At 42.9% G+C, this 18,951-nt stretch overlaps 1 protein-coding gene across 1 annotated transcript; it reads left to right on the top strand.

The window, feature by feature from the left end:
• Positions 1 to 2,656: 2,656 nt before the first annotated feature.
• On the top strand, positions 2,657 to 4,971 carry LOC113154109. The gene is made up of 3 exons (XM_026348114.1): positions 2,657 to 3,020; positions 3,778 to 4,625; positions 4,753 to 4,971. The coding sequence occupies exons 1-3, from the start codon at positions 2,657 to 2,659 to the stop codon at positions 4,969 to 4,971; spliced, it is 1,431 nt and encodes a 476-aa protein (XP_026203899.1).
• The last annotated feature ends 13,980 nt before the right edge of the window (positions 4,972 to 18,951 follow it).

The raw sequence follows: 18,951 nt of genomic DNA on the forward strand, positions 1-18,951 counted from the left end.
TAATGGTGTATTACAGAGATAGCACAGACACTGTCATTACTAATACACATTTTGATCACAACGTTGTGATGTTTTCAATGAGGTGGTCATGCTACCTGTGAATCCATGAACCACACTGGCTGAATTAACAGCTTATTTCCTAGTAGCACAGAACTCTAAAACCTGGGGAACGGGACAAAGTAAAAAGTACTAAATATTGTTAAATGTAGTTTTTAGTTTATGTCATAAATATCTATCAAAGGTGTGTCGTCAATTCTTTAAATCTCCAGCTCGTTACTATTATGGGTTCAGTGCGATTTTTGAGTAATCAGTACTATATTCTTTCATTGTAGTCTTTATCTAGTGTTTGCAGACCTGGTGCTAAATGTATCCTTAGCAAAAGCAACCTAGTTTTTCTACTGTGCCTGACCTTCCACAGCTGATTTCCTGGATCAGGTGTTTTCAGTCATTCAGAAGCTGAAAGAACACACAGATCCAGGTAATAATCAGTTTTTTGGAACAGATCAGACATGTTCTTGGGAAATGCAGGACCACCATTATTTGGCCTGAAACAACAGTCTATGAATGAATGAATGAATGCCTTTTATTGTCACTGTTCATATATACAATATACATTCTATACATGTACAATGAGATTGAAAGCATCTCACTGTTGGTGTAGCATGCTTAAATATGACATAAATAAATAACAATTTCAACAATAGCAGGATGGGGTGCAGGTCAAATGAGGTAGGGTACACAAAAAAAAGGTAGCAGTCATATGTACATATATCAATATGAAGGTGGAAAAAAATTGCACAGCAATTGTAAGTTCAGTGGTGTATACAAGGTGGATGTTTTTTTTTTTTTTAACATTCAGTAGTTCGGATGATTCAGTAAGTAGTCGGTGCATTTGTGAATTTATGGCAGTGATGGCTTTTGGGAAAAAGCTGTTCTTGAGTCTGTTTGTCCTCGTTCTGTGGCACCTGTAGCTACCTACAACCTGTTACCTGAGGGTAACAGGTTGAACAGTCCAGAAGCTGGATGGGAACTGTCCTCAATGATGTTCTCCGCTCTGCTGAGGCAGCGGGAGGTATAAATGTCTGACAGGGAGGGGAGAGGGCAGCCTATGATCTTTTGTGCTGATTAAACTACTCTCTGAAGCCTCCCTCTGTCTGCTATAGTGCAACTCCCGTACCATATAGTGATGCAGTAAGTCAGCAGGCTCTCGATGGTCAACAGCAGGCTGGGAGCCAGGTTGTGCTTCCTGAGGACTCTCAGGAAGTAGAGTCTCTGCTGGGCCTTCTTGATGACCGCTGTGATGTTCTCTGTCCATGAGATGTCATCAGAGATGAGGACCCCGAGAATGGAATGCAATGAACAGAAGAGCTGGTCTATAACATCTGTTTTTGGCCCAACACTGTCTCGGTTCCCACGTGACAGGAGGAGCCAATAATCAAACCACCCATCCCATTACTGGTAAATGACTAGCCATAGCTGCTCAGGATTTTTGTTTTTTGGAAATTGTATTAAAGAAAAATATTATTCATACCATACATATTGTACAGCCTATTTACTTTAACACAGGTCTTGTTATTATAGTTGCATAGGTATCTTAATTTGATCCAAATTCCAATTTAAATAGATCTTAATGATGTTTTACATTAGACATTGTAATTTGCATTGTGGTAGCATAGACTGTATTTAAAGATGGACAACATGGCAGCTCTCCAAAATGGAATGTCCTTCAAGTTGATCACCTCCTAGTAAGTGTTTGCAGTCATAAAGCCAGCCTACCCCATGTTAGTAAATGAGACATGGGAGAAAGTCTATATAATAATAAAGTATTCATTATTATTATAAAGGGTTCTTCACCAGTCAAAGATTTATGGGAGAGTGGCAAGGAGAAAGACACTGTTGAAAAAAAAACTTATCACGAATTGAGTTCGCCAATAGGCATGTGAAATACTCCAGTGGAGGACGGTTCTTTTATCTGATGAGACCAAAAAAGTAATTTTTGTCCATCAGACAAGACGCTATGTTTGGCGCACACCAAACACTGCACATCGCCACAAACACACCACTGTGAAACACAGTGATGGCAGCATCTTGCTGATGGATGGATGCTGTGTCTTGGCAGAAACGCATAGAACAAGCTCTGGTCTCCCATGAATTCAGTGTCGGCTCACTGTACACTCTTGTCTTTCGTCTGTTTAAACAGGTAGCCAACATGTCTAATTCCCCAGAGTAAAGTCCCTCCACCTCTGCATCTACCGGGCCCACTTACCGACCTGACTGGGAACCGAAGATACCGCCACCTGAACGTTATGGAGGACAGATAGGAGAATGTCGGCCCTTCTTGACGCAGTGTGAGCTGGTCTTTGAATTGCAACCTTCTGCCTTCCCTACTGAACGTGCCAAAGTAGCATATGTTTTGTCTCTCCTCACCGGGCGGGCTCGACGGTGGGGAACCGCCGAGTGGGCTCGCCGAGCTGACTGTTGTGGTTCTTTTCGGGAGTTTGGGCTGGAGTTGACCAGAATTTTTGATCCTGCTAATCCTGCTGTTGAGGCCTCTCATTCTCTGCTCTCATTAACCCAAGGATCTAGATCTGCCATAGATTACATTATAGACTTTCAGACCGCGGCTGCTGACAGTGGTTGGAATGAGGCAGCCCTAATGGACGCTTTCTACCGAGGTCTGTCGGATCGCATTAAAGATGCCTTGCCCACCCACGACCCATCCACAGATCTCCAGAGTCTCATGGATCTCGTCACCCGTCTGGACGGGCGGTTCCGGGAACGCCAACTCGAGCGGAACCGTTCCTCTCGTCCCTCCCGACCTACCATCACGTCATCTCATCCCTCGTCATGGCGGACACCGGAGCCTAAGCTGTCTCCTAGCCCTTCAAGGGAGGAACCGGAACCCATGCAGCTGGGTCGATCTCGCTTGACTCCTGAGGAAAGAGAGAGACGCTTCAGAGATAACCTTTGCCTCTACTGCGGAGCTTCTGGTCACAAGGCACTTTCCTGTCCACTAAAAGGTCGGGCTCAGCACGATTCGGGAGGTCGTTGCTGAGCCGCTCCATGGCTTCTCCCTCATCTTCTCGCTCCTTGGTTCAAGCCTCACTGTCTTATAAGCTCAACTCACTTCAGGTCCCAGTGTTCATAGATTCTGGTTCAGATGCTAACTTCCTCGACTGGAAGTTAATTCAAGACCATAATATACCTACTGCCACATTACCTCAGCCTCTTCAGGTTCAGTCCCTTAATGACAGGCTATTACATCATGTCACTTCGCAAACTGCACCCCTTACTCTCACAATAGACAACCATGTGGAGACAATAGAATTCTTTGTGATCCGGTCTCCCCATCACCCTGTTGTTCTTGGTATCCCTTGGCTCACTACACATAACCCCCAGGTAGATTGGTCCTTGGGTCAGATTGTGGGTTGGTCCTCCCGGTGCTCTTCCGAGTGTCTCAAGTCGGCGGTTCCAGAACTACACTTACCTTGCCAACCACCTGAGTCATTTCCTGATCTGTCCGGGGTCCCAGTTGAGTATTTGGACCTTAAAGCAGTCTTTAGTAAGTCTAGGGCCACCTCTTTACCTCCTCATCGGCCATACGACTGCACCATAGACTTACTCCCCGGTACCACTCCTCCCAGGGGCAGGCTGTACCCACTCTCGCCTCCGGAACAGAAAGCCATGGCCTCCTACATATCAGAATCTCTTGCAGCCGGCCTGATTCGTCCGTCTTCCTCTCCAGCCGGAGCAGGATTCTTTTTTGTTGGTAAGAAGGACGGGGGCCTTCGGCCCTGCATAGACTTTCGTGGTCTCAATGCCTTTTTGTCAAGGCAGAGAAATGCCTATTTCATGTCCCTACAGTATCCTTCCTCGGGTTCATCATCTCAGCGGGCCAGGTCCAGATGGATCCCACTAAGGTCCAAGCAGTAGCCTTGTGGCCTACCCCTGAGAACCGTAAACAGGTCCAACGGTTCCTTGGATTCGCAAACTTCTATAGAAAGTTCATTCGCAACTTCAGTACCATAGCAGCACCTCTCCACCGTATCACCTCCGCCAAGGTTCGCTTCACTTGGAGTCCAGAAGCCCAGCAAGCATTTCAGTCGCTCAAGGATAGCTTCTGTTCCGCTCCCATCCTCACTCTCCCTGATCCCAAGCTCCAGTTTATTCTGGAGGTAGATGCCTCTGACACTGGGGCAGGAGCGGTCCTCTCACAACGTTCTGTCTCAGACCAGAGGTTACACCCCTGCGCCTTTTTCTCCAGACGGTTAACAAAAGCAGAACGTAATTACAGCATTGGAGATCGAGAGCTTCTCGCAGGGAAACTTGCTTTGGAGGAATGGAGACATTGGCTAGAGGGGGCCAGTCAGCCTTTCCAGGTTCTGACTGATCACAAGAACTTGGAATACCTTTGGACTGCTAAGAGGCTTAACCCCAGACAAGCTAGATGGGCTCTCTTCTTTGACCGTTTTCAGTTCTCCTTGTCCTATCTTCCAGGTACCAAAAACGGCAAGGCTGATGCGCTCTCCAGGCTGCACAATCCCAGCACCGTGACAGAAGAACCTGCCTTTGTCCTCCCTCATTCAGCTCGTCTCGGGGCAGCCAGGCTGGACATCGAACAAGAGGTATTGGATGTTCTGAGGTCTGCACCAGGTCCCTCATCCTGTCCTGAGGGGAAGCTGTTTGTTCCAGAAGCCCTCAGGGCTAAGATCTTGCAGTGGGGTCATGCTTCTCGCCTCTTTTGTCACCCAGGGGCTGCTAGGACCTGCTTTGTCTTGCAACGTAGGTTTTGGTGGCCTACCCTGCGGGCAGATGTCAGAGAGTACGTCGCTGCCTGTCCTGACTGTGCCCAGAATAAACCCTCCAACAGACGTCCTGCTGGTTTGCTTCGCCCCCTTCCTGTTCCACTCCGCCCATGGACACACATCTCTGTGGACTTCGTTACTGGCCTGCCACCCTTCAAGGGCATGACGACCATTCTCACTATCGTGGACCGTTTCTCCAAGATGGTTCACTTCGTCCCACTTCCCAAGCTCCCCTCTGCCAAGGAAACAGCTCAAGCACTCCTCCAACACGTGTTCCGCCTACACGGCCTCCCCCGCGATGTAGTCTCGGACCGTGGTCCTCAGTTTGTGGCGCGATTCTGGACAGAGTTTTGTCGCCTCCTGGGCATCTCTGTAAGCCTCTCCTCTGGCTTCCATCCTCAGACTAACGGCCAGACAGAGAGGTTGAACCAACAGCTGGAGACGGCACTGTGGTCGGGATCCTTCCCTGTGGGCTGAGAATCTGGTCTGGGCGGAATACGCCCACAATTCCCTTCCCTCCTCTGCTACCGGACGGCCTCCGTTCGAAGTCGTCTATAGGTATCTACCCCCCGTGTTCCCGAGCCTGGACCCTGAGACCCTGGTACCTTCAGCTTCTGCTCTGGTCAGGAGATGTCACCGAGCCTGGCGGCGTGCCTGATTTGTCCTCCTTCGCTCTGTCCGTAGTTACGAGAAGTGGGCTAATAAACGCCGTGCTGCTGCCCCCCTGTATCAACCTGGTCAGAAGGTTTGGCTCTCCGCCAAGGACCTACCCCTCCGGACTGAGTGTCGCAAATTGGCGCCTCGCTTCGTTGGCCCCTTCCCTGTCTCCAAGGTGGTGAATCCAGTGGCGGTCCGCCTGCAACTCCCTCGGGCTCTGCGTGTTCACCCGACCTTCCATGTCTCCCGTCTGAAGCCAGCACTCTCCAGTCGGTTCGTGCCCGCCTCCGGTCCCCCTCCGCCCGCCCGGTTCGTCGGCGGTGGCCCGGTCTACTCTGTCCGGCGCATTCTGCGGTCCCGGCGGCGGGGGCGTGGTTTGCAGTATCTGGTTGACTGGGAGGGCTATGGCCCGGAGGAGCGCTCCTGGGTTCCGGCCCGTCATATCCTTGACCCTGCCTTGATCTCCGCCTTCCTCCTTCCTCCACCCTGGCCAGCCTGGGGGACGTCGGGGGCCGTCTGTTCCGGGAGGGGTACTGTCATGATCCTACTGGGCTTCCTGTCCTGCTTTTAGTTTTGTGGCTGACTTCCTATTTTTCTTTCCTGTTGCTGGCAGCTTGATTCTCATTATCCAATCACTTTCAGCTGTGTTCCTTGTTTTCACCTGGTGCCAGCTCCCTTTATATTCTGACTCTTCCCCTGAGAGAGCTGCCAGATTGTCCTGACCCTGTGTTTGACTTTCCAGCGTTTCTAGTGATCTTGTTTGCATATGTGTTACAGACCGGACCGTATTTTCGACCCTGAGTTTTGCCTGCTCCTTTGAAAGACCGTGAATTGATTCTCTTTGTCTTTTCTGGTTTTGGACCCCTGCTCTCGTTTGGACCTGCTCTCCAGCTCTAGCCCCTGTCTAAAGTACTGTCTGAGGACGCCTGTTGTGAGTACCGGATCTTCCGCTTTTGTATATGGATTGTGGATGACTGTCGTGAATACTGGACGTGTACCTTGTATATCTGTGGGATCTCTCTCTGGCATTCTCTTGGATTGTCTATGTTGTGTGCACACGAAGAGGAGGACCTAATCCAACCAGCTACACCACACTGTGCCTGGCTAACCTCTTCACTGACCCTGGGCCTCTACAGGCTACTCACCATTGCTCCCTACCCCTGCCTCATCATCAGCTCTCCTCTCTTTATCCATAGATCCACGCACTCTGGTTACCCGGTTCCTGCAATCAGACTTCTACCCATACATTCATAATCTATAATAAAGAGCTTGTTCAACCACGAATTCTGGTACTGGCATTTGAATTGGGTTCAACATCCCTCGCGGCGGGTGGTTTCACTCGCCACTGACAGTTTTTTAAATGTTGAAAGAGAGGTCGCTGAACGTGCAGAGTTTGGTAGCTCATTCCACCATTGTGGGATCAATGAGCTAAAGAGTTTTCCTTGTATGGTACAGAGTTGACCACTCTGTAGGCAAGATACAAAGCTTTGAACTTAACCCTTGCAGCCACAAGAAGCCAATGGAGAGACGGTGTGACATGAGACTTTTTCGGCTGATTGAAAATGAGGCATGGTGCCGCATTTTGGATCATCTGGAGGGGTTTGGCTGTGGATTCCGGTAAACCCATCAGCAGTGCATTGCAGAGAGATATGATGAACGCCTGTACAATAAGTTGGGTCATGTACTTCAACAGGTAGGATCGGATCTTTCTGATGTGGTGGAGGGCAAATCAACACGACCTAGAGACTGAGGTTGCTTTCACACCTACAGGATTTAGTTCGATTAAATCGCACTCAAGTTCGTTTTCCCTCTTAATGTGGTTCGTTTTGTCCGATGTGAACACGGTAATCGCACCGAGACCCCAAAAATGAGGTGGTCTCGATCCGCATCATCTAGCAAACTCTGGTGCGGTCCTCCTGGTGAGAACGTGAACCGAACCAAAATGCAACCAAACGCTATAAATCTCATGATTTGAGGACTTTGGGTAGTGTGTATTTACTTTTTATTTCCCACGGCAGAAACAATCGGACCAATAAGTGGAGAGGACGTTCTCACTTAGTTTGAAGTAACGTGTTTTGGTTTGTTTGGATTTTTACTCGGTGTGAAACGAAACCGAACCGAAGAGAAACTGATACAATGTTACAAACTCATTAACTGATTCGGACCAAAGCAAACAAATTAAGGTGTGAAAGCGACCTGAGGCAATGTGATCCTTGAAGGTCAGTTGGTCATCGATGAGGACCCCCATTTTTTTGGCCGTCTTACTGGGGACAATCACCGCAGATCTAATGTCGATGCTTATGTTGTGTTGTGTTGTAGGTCTGGCAGGGAATACTAGAACTTCAGTCCTAGAGATGTTAAGCTGAAGATGTCTTTCTCTCATCCAAGCAGAGATGTCAGCGAGAAAGGCAGAGATACGTGACGAGACAGTAGAGTCATCTGGCGGAAAGGACAGGAAGAGCTGTGTGTCATCTGCATAGAAGTGATAGGAAAAGCCATGTGAATGAATAATAGAACCTAGAGAAGAAGTATTGATGGAAAAAAGAGAAGGACCAAGGACTGAGCTCTGCAGTACACTAGTGGAGAGGTTATGAGAGTCAGAATCCCCTGCCAGAATACCTTGAAGGTTCAGATAAGTAAGACCAAAGCCAGGCTTGAGTTGATCCAGAGATGCCCAAGTCAGAGAGTGCAGTCCTAAGGATCTGATGGTTCACAGTGTAAAAGGCTGCAGGTAGGTCTAATAGAATTAAGACAGAAGAGTTACCTGCAGCTTTTGCCACCCGTAGGTCCACAACAGTCAGAAGTGCCATCTCTGTGAAGTGACCACTCTTGAAGCCAGACTATATAATTCTGTATACAGTTAAATTTTGTAAGGTCTTAAACCTTCAACATTGCTATGAGATGACATCTGTTGTGATTTAGCCCTGTACAAATAAAATTCGCATCCAGGTCAAAGAATTGAATCTTTGTTTCATCAGATGCATCGTTCCAGTCCTTCAGATGCCTTTTGGTAAACTCCAGGATGTACGCCTTTTCAAATTATTCTGGTATAATTGGTTGGTCAAACTTGGGAGGGAAGACAGCGGGTGAAATGGTGATCAAAAGGCGACTTACAAAATCCAAAGGGGAGTTGGCAAAGAAAGGTTGGTTTGGGGGTCAAGTCTGTCAGGCAACATAAGATCAACAGGAAAAAATAACTGCTTGCGTGACTTCGGTGTAGAAGTGGCATAATATAAGACTGAAAGTTACAGCAGATCCTTCTGCGCCACAGCCATCAGGCTCTACAACACCCTTGCCAACAGCAGATGATTACTTAATACTACTAATACTTAATACTAACTCTGTCTATGAGACGACCTGATTTTCCTTTGAGGATCAAGGATCTGCGTAGATTGGATAATCTAACATTAGTAACCATCTTTATCAGTTGTCACTTTAAGTACAGAGGCACTACAGAAAATACTTTTTATACAACACATAGCATACATACGTATTTTACATATTCTGTACATGAGTTTTCTGTATTGATGTTATTGTGTATTTATGTTGGTGTGGATCTTTCCTGGTTGTGGTTCCCTTTATTTCTCTCTGTGTTGAGAACTGTAATGCGTCAAAACAGTTTCCCTCTAGGATTAATAAAGTTTTTTGAATCTTGAAAAGAAAATCAGAATCAGACATACAGTGCCTATAAAAAAGTATTCACTCCCCCTTGGATGTTTGATCCTTTTATTGATATTATAAATCAATAATGGTCAATAAAATTTTGACAAATTAATTTCAGAAAAAAGTAACAAAGTTGTATTAATTAATTAATAATATGTAAGGTAAAATCAGTGTCTGCATTAATATTCACTGTTACAGTTCCTCCCTCTGCCCTTGTCTGTGGGTTTTGTTTTGTTTCTGTTCCTTGTCTCACCCTCCTGTCACACCCACAAATGGCCTTCCTCTTCCCCCACTCTCCACACACCGGACTAATTACAGACTCAATTCACCTGTTACTCCCTCTGTTTTATAAGCACCCCTCAGTCCTCAGTTCATTGCGGGTTTGTTGATGTTCATTCATGCTCATGGAATCATCCTCCACTCTCGTAAGTTTGTGTGTTCGTTTATTCGTCAGTTTTGTTTGTAAGTTTGAATTGTTTGATCTGCGTTTATGCAGTGTTTTAGTTGTTACTTTGTCTTGTTTGCTTTGTATGTTTGTTCTTGTTTTCCTGCCTCTGGCAGTGATTTTCGTTTGTTACTTTGTATTTCTATTAGTGAGTTGTAGTTTGTATTTTTGTCTAGTGATTTATTAGTTGGTACTTTGTAGGTTTGTCAAGGGTTTTGTTTGTACTTCACCACTGTGTGTTGGGTCTCTTTTATTTGATACTTTGTAGTGTTTTAGTTCCTTGTGTCCCCTGCCCCTTTCGTTAATAAACCTTTTTTGTTGGTCCTGTCCGTCCGTTTGTAACAATTCACCACCTTTTAAAATGACTGACATAATCCAACAGAAGTCCAGATATTTGGTGCTACTATTCTCACAATTACTGAAGTAGGGATCACCTGAGTGCACTGAATGTGTCTCAAGTGATTGCAGTATAAAGACACTTGTGTCTGGAAGGTCCAGTCATTGGTCCTGGCTCTTGTGTTCTTTTGTCTTCATGGCGTAATGGTACGCCATGAAGACAAAAGAACTGAATTCGCACTATATAAACTGAATTGAATTAAACTCAATTCAAAATACAGCTGACTGACAGCAAAAAGAGATGTTATCCTTTTATTTTGCTTGAATGTTTTGCATATTTGAATAGAACACGAAGTCCTATATACCCTATAAACAGTTTACAACCTTTTTAGAGTCAGTGACGACACCAATCAGGCACAATCTAGCAGTTTTAATATTGTGATGGAAAGGGATCAGTATGGGAAAAGATTAACAATGTCAAAACACACCATCTGTTACTGTTTGCCCAATATGGGTCTTTGGAGCTGCAGACCGGTCCACCATAACATTAAAACCACCAAATTATGTTGTTTACTAGAATACAGGTAGTTTGGGTCAGGTGGGGTATGCCTTCCAGTACTAAGCTTTGCAGGATTTGACATAACAACTGTACATGTGCCTGTGTCCCTGTATTATAAGTATGCACAGAATTTCCACCCTTATGGGTGTATGTTGGTGTACTAACCATGCAGTAGGCTAACACAATTTCTAATAGATGATGCTGCAATTTTGGACTATGTTTTACCTGTCGAGTAGACGTGTGAGTGATTAGTAGTACATGCTGTGTGGCTCATACATGAACATTCAGTATGTCCTACATCTTTGAATTGAATAGAATTAAATCTTTTATTAGCCTATTTATCAGGCAGATGGTCCACAGCTACAATCCTTGTGCAGTTTGCTGTGTAATGGGGAATCATTTAGTGTATGTCATTTGCTTTTATTTGTGAGTGTGATTGTTTTTAATCATAATAAAAATCTGCCTGATGTTCATTCAATCGAAATCAATTTTGGCCCACAAGTGAATCATTTAGTCATTTGGTAGACGCTTTTATCCAAAGTCACTTTCAAGTGAGGAGAGTAAAGTGCTAGAACCATTTCCTTTTAAGAGATGTAAGTGCAACTTCTTTTTTGTTGTTGTTTAAGTTCAGAGAAAATTGCAGAACAGTTTAGTTTTCAGTGTATTTTTTGAAAATTGGGAGTGATGCTAGGTTGTTCCACCATCGTTGAACAACCTACAACCTGGAACAACACCATCTTCACTCTTAGAGGTAGGATAACCATCTGGGCAACCATCCAGGGATATTTCTGTGGCTAAAATAGATTTACTGAGCTCTGAGGCTGCTTCTGTTCTTATATTGGGAATGCCAATCATTTGAAAGAAAGTCTCTAGTGCTAAAACTTGAAGGGGAGTTAGTGTACACATTAACTACTAGGTACAGTAATAGACATAAAAAGGTACACGGACTTTGTCACTTGAGGTGTACCCTAGCAGGGTACGAGCACTGTATTTGAAACTGGTAGATTTAAGTTACTTTTTTGTCTGTACCTCTAAGAGTACATTTCTGTACCCCTAGTGACAAAAATTTACCTTTATATCCTGGTACAAAAATGTGCCGTGGTACCTAAAGAGGTACAGCTGGGGAGACATGCCATTTTGTAACTTTATGAGAAATAACTTCTTGCATGAATTGGTCATAAAATGCGCCTCGATCTTCATCTAACTCACAACAATACAAAAACACAGTCTGCTGAAAATAATAGTACACAAACATTATATGTTTTCATGTTTTTATTGAACATAACATGTAAACATTCACAGTGCAGAGTGGAAAAAGTATGTGAACCTTTGGACTTAATAACTGGTTGACCCTTCTTTGGCAGCAATAACCTCAACCAAACGTTTCCTGTAGTTGCAGATCAGACCTGCACAACGATCTGGAGTCATTTTGGACCACTCCTCTTCACAAAACTGTTTCAGTGTAGCAATATTCTTGGGATGTCTGGTGTGAATGGCTCTCTTAAGGTCATGCCACAGCATTTCAATCACTCCAGAAGGTGTATTTTGTTCTGTTGACGCTATTCTTTTGTTGAATTACTTGTATGCTTTTTGTCATTGTCCTGTTGCATCACCCATCCTCTGCGGAGCTTCACTTGGCGGACAGATGGTCTTACGTTTTCCTGCAAAATGTCTTGATAAACTCTGGAATTCATTTTTCATCAATGACAACAATCCATCCAGGCCCTGAGGCAGCAAAGCAACCCCAAGCCATGATGCTGCCTCTGCCATGTTTTACAGTGTGGATGAGGTTTTGATGTTGATTTGATGTTGTTTGGAAAAAACACACAACTAAATTTTGGTTTCATCTGTCCACAGAATATCTTGCCAGTAGTGCTTCCTCTGTGGTGTTCTCCCATGTACTCCATTCTTGTTTGATGTTTTCCTTATTGTAGATGTGTTAACAAAAATGTTAGCATGTGCCAGAGATTTCTGGAAGTCTTTAGCTGACACTCTAGGATTCTTCTTTACCTCATTCAGCATTCTGCACTGTGCTCTTGCAGTCATCTTTACAGTACGACCACGCCTAGGGAGACTAGCAACAGTGCTGCAACAGTTAACCCAAAACTGGTGTGTGTTTTTAAAGGGCAGGACAGCTTTTAGCAACACATCCAATATCATCACACAGATTGGACTCAAGGTTGGCTCACTCCTGGCTTCAATTAGCTCTTGGAGAAGTCATTAGGCTAGGGGTTACTTACACATACTTATTCCACCTTGCACTGTGAATGTTTACATGTTATGTTCAATAAAAACATGAAAACATATGTTTGTGTACTATTATTTTCAGCAGACTGTGTTTTTCTATTGTTGTGACTTAGATGAAGATCAGAGCACATTTTATGACTTAAATTTATGACTGCAATTAATGCAGAAAACCATGAAATTGCAAAAGGTTCACAAAGTTTTCTTGCCACTGTAAGTAGACAAAGCCACTAACAGTGGTGTGCTGCAGCATCTAGTGTGGCCAATGTCAACACATAAGTGAGAGGGTTGTCATCAAAACTGTGAAGCTGGAACCATAGAAGTAGTCGTTAAGTTTCTCACAAACAGCCCACTTTAGAGCCAAGAACTCGAACTTGTGAGTGAGGTAGTTTCTTTCGGTTTTCGAAAGCCCCCTACTACCATAAACGATAATCCTATGCTTTTCCAAGGCTCCTAACCCTTCATGACAAGCATCCGTGTTTAGAACATATGGGAACTGTGGATTGGCAAAAGCAAAGATGGGTACAGATGTTAATCTTGCAATCAAAGTTTGGAAAGCATGTTCATGCCCTGGTATCCACTCATCAGCAAGGGGAATGTGGGGGTTTACAGGAGGTCTAGAGTGGTTTTTCTTATACACCTTGCCTCTTTTCTTTAGAGGAGAGTAGTCGGGTATCAGGCTGTTTAAGGGTTTGGCTATTTGTTAATAACTCTCAACAAAACGTTAATATCCTGTTGGAAGGACGAGGCCAGGTTGTTGGAGCTAAAATCTTGTCAGGGTCAGTATGGACTCCCTGAGCATCAAAGATTAAACTCAAAGAAGCCTAGGGGACATACAAATGCAGTCTTAGGCTTATCCTCCTCAGCCACTTCTACCTAGTAATAACCAGACTTGAGGTCCATGATGGAAAACCACTTATCACCACTGAGAGCTGTGAATTTGTCCTCAATGTTCAGGAGGGCATATGCATCTTTGATGGTTCTGCTCTTTTGTACTCACATCTCTTGAAACAGAAACAGAAACACTTTTTTGATAACACTTTCGATGTTTTTTCTCCTTCATTTAGATTTTGTTTGCTTGCCTTGTTCTCCCTGGAAGTCGCTTTGGATAAAAGCGTGTACTAAATGTAAATGATAGTTTGTGCATTTAGCTTCCTGTAGTCAATGGATAGCCTGATCGAGCCAGTCTTTTTCTGAACCAATACTATTGGTAACGCAAAGAGGCTTTCAGATTCTCTGATAATTCTAGCATCTCTGCCACTGGGGTGAATAGGCGTTAGCCATTCCTTAAAGAGGGTTTCTTCATGCAGTTGGATGTGGTGTTTTACAGCTTGAGTGTGACCATATGAAAGGTCATTAGTAGCAAAAACCTCAGAAATCGACTTAAGCTTAGTGATAATGCGCTCTTTCCACTGATCTGACATGGGTGACTGTTAGAAAAATTGTAGAGAGAGTTATCCTTTTACATTTGTTTCTCTCAAGAAACTGCCATTGTTATAACTTAAAGTGACTCTTATGAAACTTGCTTTTGCCCTAATGAGATCACCATACTTTTATCTTAGGGAGTCAGATATGATGCTCCAGCAGAGATTCACCTCGAGACGAGAATCAACTGCAACGTCACATTGTTATGTCTTTACTTACAAACAGAAAAACATCTCCCTCCCATCTGCAACCTATAAAAACAACTGTATGTGTTAGATTCTTTGAGTTTTGCAGTCAGTGCATGCTCCCTTGTGCAAGAAAAAATTAACTACTGCCTTATTAATCTCATCGGTGGTCCTGAGAAGTTTGTTACAGAAATGTTCCTATCAGTGACTCATCAAGATTGAACTTAAGACTGTCGGGGATATCTACCAAATCAGCTTCAAGAAACACACCACCAGACAAACAATGTTGCTCACTGGGCTCAAGCACTGGGACCTAGGGTATTACAGATTTCAGCTCCCACAGGGTGTCCCACAGCAAGAGCTGCTACAAGTTTAAAGAAAATGAGGCAACAGCCTGCTGAGCTTTGAACTTTTCTTGTCTCCCTTTCAGCTCTGCATTTTTCTTTTGAACAAGTGTGGGGTTGGGTTCATTTGAGCAACAAGCAGCAATATGACTTTCCCCACACCTGAAAGAGAACCATGCTCTTGGCATGCCTGGGACTTTAAGTGACTGCAGAATACTCATGCTCATCAGCCTTCTCACACCTTTTGGGAAGCTTCTAGCTCTAAGCATTTGGACTTTTTTAGTCATCTCATTTATCTTACTTTCAAGCTTCGTTGTTTCATCTTGCTACTATTTGGGTGTTGGGATAGGCACTGTCTTTAGTGTGGTTTTTTGGCTTTTGGTTTAATTTTTCCACTTGTTTAGCTAATTCATTCACTTTCTTTTCAAGGTTAGATGTCTCAGAGTGTCTTGTGTCAGATGTTGAGACTGATTCATGGTCATAGGATCACATGTAAATGGAGTGAGCATGTGCAGCAGCTTTTGTGGACCCCAAGTGTTTTTTCATGCAGTCTACCTTTGATGACCTCCGATCTTCCTCAGACCTCAGCATGAGGAGCAATTCAGGGAATGGAGCGGGATTGTTCTTTTTATACTCCAGCTGTAAGCCTATAATAAGGCTCTGATCCCAGCAACCCCTGCATAACTGTCTGAGAAGCAGCTCATTTGAGTTTTTGGTTGAGGCTCCCCCTCTAGAAACCACCCTAGTGAGGAGGGAGTTAAGTCTGTTTAGGTATGCTGAGGGTTTTTCTCCACTGTTTTGGTTGGAACTGAGAAATGCTGCAAAAGAACTCTCAACTCCAAAAGCAGAATCTAGATGAGTGATGTAGGGACCTGGCAGGGGACTGTTAGAAACATTGTACAAAAAGTTATCCTTTCACATTGTTTCTCTCATGAAACTGCCATTTGTTATAACTTAAAGTGACCCTTGTGAAACATGCCTTTGTTAGATAGTACACCATACTTTTATCTTGGGGAGTCAGATAGGATGTTCGGGCATGGAATTTACCTCGAGACAAGAATCAACTGTAATGTCTCACAGACAATTATTATCTATTTGGATAATAATTTACTCAGGACTCCTCAGGATGTAGTGTTGTGTGTTCTTTCCAATTAGTTCAATCTTAGTTTCATCAGTCCACAAAACATTTTGCCAATACTGCTGTGGAGTGTCAATGTTCTCTTTGGCAAACTTCAGGTGCTCAGGAATGTTCTTTTTATTAAGTACCACTTCTTGGCAAAGTCCCAAAGTGTCTGCATTTGTAAATTGTTTGCCTAACTGTAGACTGGTGAATTTGAGCTTTTGAAATCACTTTGTAACCTTTTCCATTTTTTCGTAAATCAACAATTCTTGATTGGAGATCCTGTGAAAGCTCCTTCTGGTGCAGAGCATACTAAAAAAAGTGTTTTTTCTCTAGTCTGCACTTCGGTTCACATACTTCTTCCACTTACCCAGACTTGGTGCGGACAGTCACTGAAGATCCTATGTTGATGCTGATGTTATGTTGTAATGCAGGTCTGGCTGGAAAGATGAGAACTTTTGTATTAGAGACATTGCAAATTAGACCTGAGCTAACGTTACAGTCAACTGCTTAGTTACTATAGTGTTATTAACCAAAATAGCTAACATCTAACTGGAAATAGTTGTGTGTAACCAACTTAGAGCTGACCTAGTGTGACATTCCTTTACTAAGTTACTATAGTGTTACCAACTGAGATAGCTAACATAATTAGCCCACTAGCATTAGTCACATGTTAACCTGTTTACTAACCTTTTAGAACATCCTGATGGAAAGGTTTGTACATCGGCATGGACCTCTGCTGAAAACTGTCTCCATAAAACTAGTGAGCTTCTCTGATTTCAACCAAACCTGACACTCTAGTTGCTCAAGTCTTACTGAAACCATTGTATTTCAGCGATATACATTACCAGGGTGTTACAGTAAGACTACTGCCTTATTGAATCTCATCGGTGGTCCTGAGAGGTTTATTTAAAAAATGAGCCCGGTCCCAACATCTTCTGCAGTGTCCAGACTACAGGACCTGAAACCATGAACTGATGAGTCTGGGACTCCTGTTTAAGTTCTCTGGTGACAGGATTGATAGATATCCAGGATGCCGGATTCATAAAGTAGGACCTATTTTATAATAGGAAAGAGACAAAAAACAACTATTATTAAATTAATAGTTAAAAACATAACAGGTATAAGTTTGATCCATCATTCTGAAGCTAGTGGTGATGAGGTAATATTAAAGATTAAAATTGTACTTTAAATTGTTCAATTATACAAAGTTAAAGCAATTCTATTCCGTCACTCAAATAAACAGATAAGTTAAAGAATAGATTGAAATATAACTTAAATTAGACTTCTGGTACATTAAGAATGTGTTCTAGGAGCAAGGGGAAACTAGGTTTCTTTTTCAGTCTATAGTCTATGTAAGAAAACTACAGGAATAAATAACGCTGCGCCGCACATTAAAGATATTGCAAGGGCAACAAAATAAAAGATAAAAAAAAAGAGACAAAAATATAGAAAAAGACAAAAACTTTTGTGGGAAATAGTTTTTAACAGTTTCTCAGTATAACAATGAACAGGGGCAACCTAATGGTGATAACAAACTGTTCGGCTGTGGAAAGTTTACGGTGTCAACAGAAACAGTGTACTACTAATTGGGCCAGTTGCCCGGGTGAACTCCATACAAACGGACTGGCTGTTGAGGGGAGAATAAAATACCTATTTTATAAAAAGATAACATACAACAAAGTTTGAATTTGAAATTAATATATTAATAGAAATAAATAGTTATAATATAGATATAAATATATTGTGCAACAACTTTCATGATAAATAGTAAAATAGCAATTTTAAAATATGGGAAATTATATATTTTTATATTTATATTATATTAATTTATTATAAATTAATTATATTATATATATATATTTTTTTTTTTAATTAGTAAAGGAAATTGAAAAGTCGGGCAAGAAAGACAAAAAGAAGCTAGAAAAAGAAGGTCATGGGAAAGCAAAAGAATGGTTAAAAGAATCAGAGAGGAGGAAGAAAGGAATAGAAACAGGGAAAGAGAAAAAGTTAAGAGAGGAAGGAGAAAATAAAAGGGAAAACGATACAGAAATAAAAGTATAGATGATAATATGGTCATAGCAGGACCTGAACCAGACCCACCACCTCATTCCAATGATACCCTCTATCCTGCCATATCACACTTAAGCACAGATGATTCTTCCCTAGTCCTCCAACCTCAGCCCCTGACATAGAACCTGAGGTTTGGACCACATGCACTACAATTAGAGGATCTTTGCCCACGATAAATAGCTTTATTACTAAGCAGCAAGTGAACCATTGTACTTGTGCATTTGCTGACACACTTAATTATGCCAGGCATGCAGAAAATTATTTTAACAAGAAAAAAGTTAATAAGGAAAAGAATGTAGCATATGTGTTAATCACTCCTTAAGGAGACCAGCTTTCTGATGTGTTTTACCAGGCAGATAAGAACACAGGACGGAGGAACAGAGACGGAGCTGGTCACGGAGGAGGGAGGGGCAGAGGATTGAGGTGTAGGGGAGGGGGACGGACCCAAAAGGGAGACAAACCATGTTATGCATGTGGAAAAGTCAGCGATTGGGCAACAGACTGCCAATTTGGAAAAGAAAGACAAGAGAAAACAGGTGGTGAGGACTGGAGAGCATGACTAGATCACACACACACGTTTTTTGTGTGACAAAAGAGCATGTAGATCCGTGATCACTAATGATGAAATCAATGTAAGAACAGTGAGCGATAGTTTACAACAGAAGAATTTGTCAGTGATGGTGAAAGTAACAGGGCAAACGTTGAAACATTGTTTTATATTTGGTGCAGGAACCACATTGATTGATTTCTATATGATTTTGCATTAATTATGATCAACTAATATTACAGTTGCTATTTCAGAATAATTCTAGTTGTATTTTTAAATAAGTGTCCAGTAAATCTGCTGGTAAATTGATTAACTTTTATTGGGAAAACCACATTCAGTCTAGTGGACTAATGTGGGAGTTTCTTGTGATATAAGGGGAGGAGATGGATGATTGGTAAACCATATTCACCTTGCCTAGACAGACTTTTATCCAAAGTGCAAATGTATACTTAATAATTTAACTGGGTCTTGACAATTAGAACAGCAGTGTATATGACTAGCACAGAAATTATTATATGACAAAAACTTTGTGATAACGAGTGAAGAGG

This window comes from Anabas testudineus, chromosome 11, assembly GCF_900324465.2.
Source record: "Anabas testudineus chromosome 11, fAnaTes1.2, whole genome shotgun sequence".
Taxonomy (NCBI): domain Eukaryota; kingdom Metazoa; phylum Chordata; class Actinopteri; order Anabantiformes; family Anabantidae; genus Anabas; species Anabas testudineus.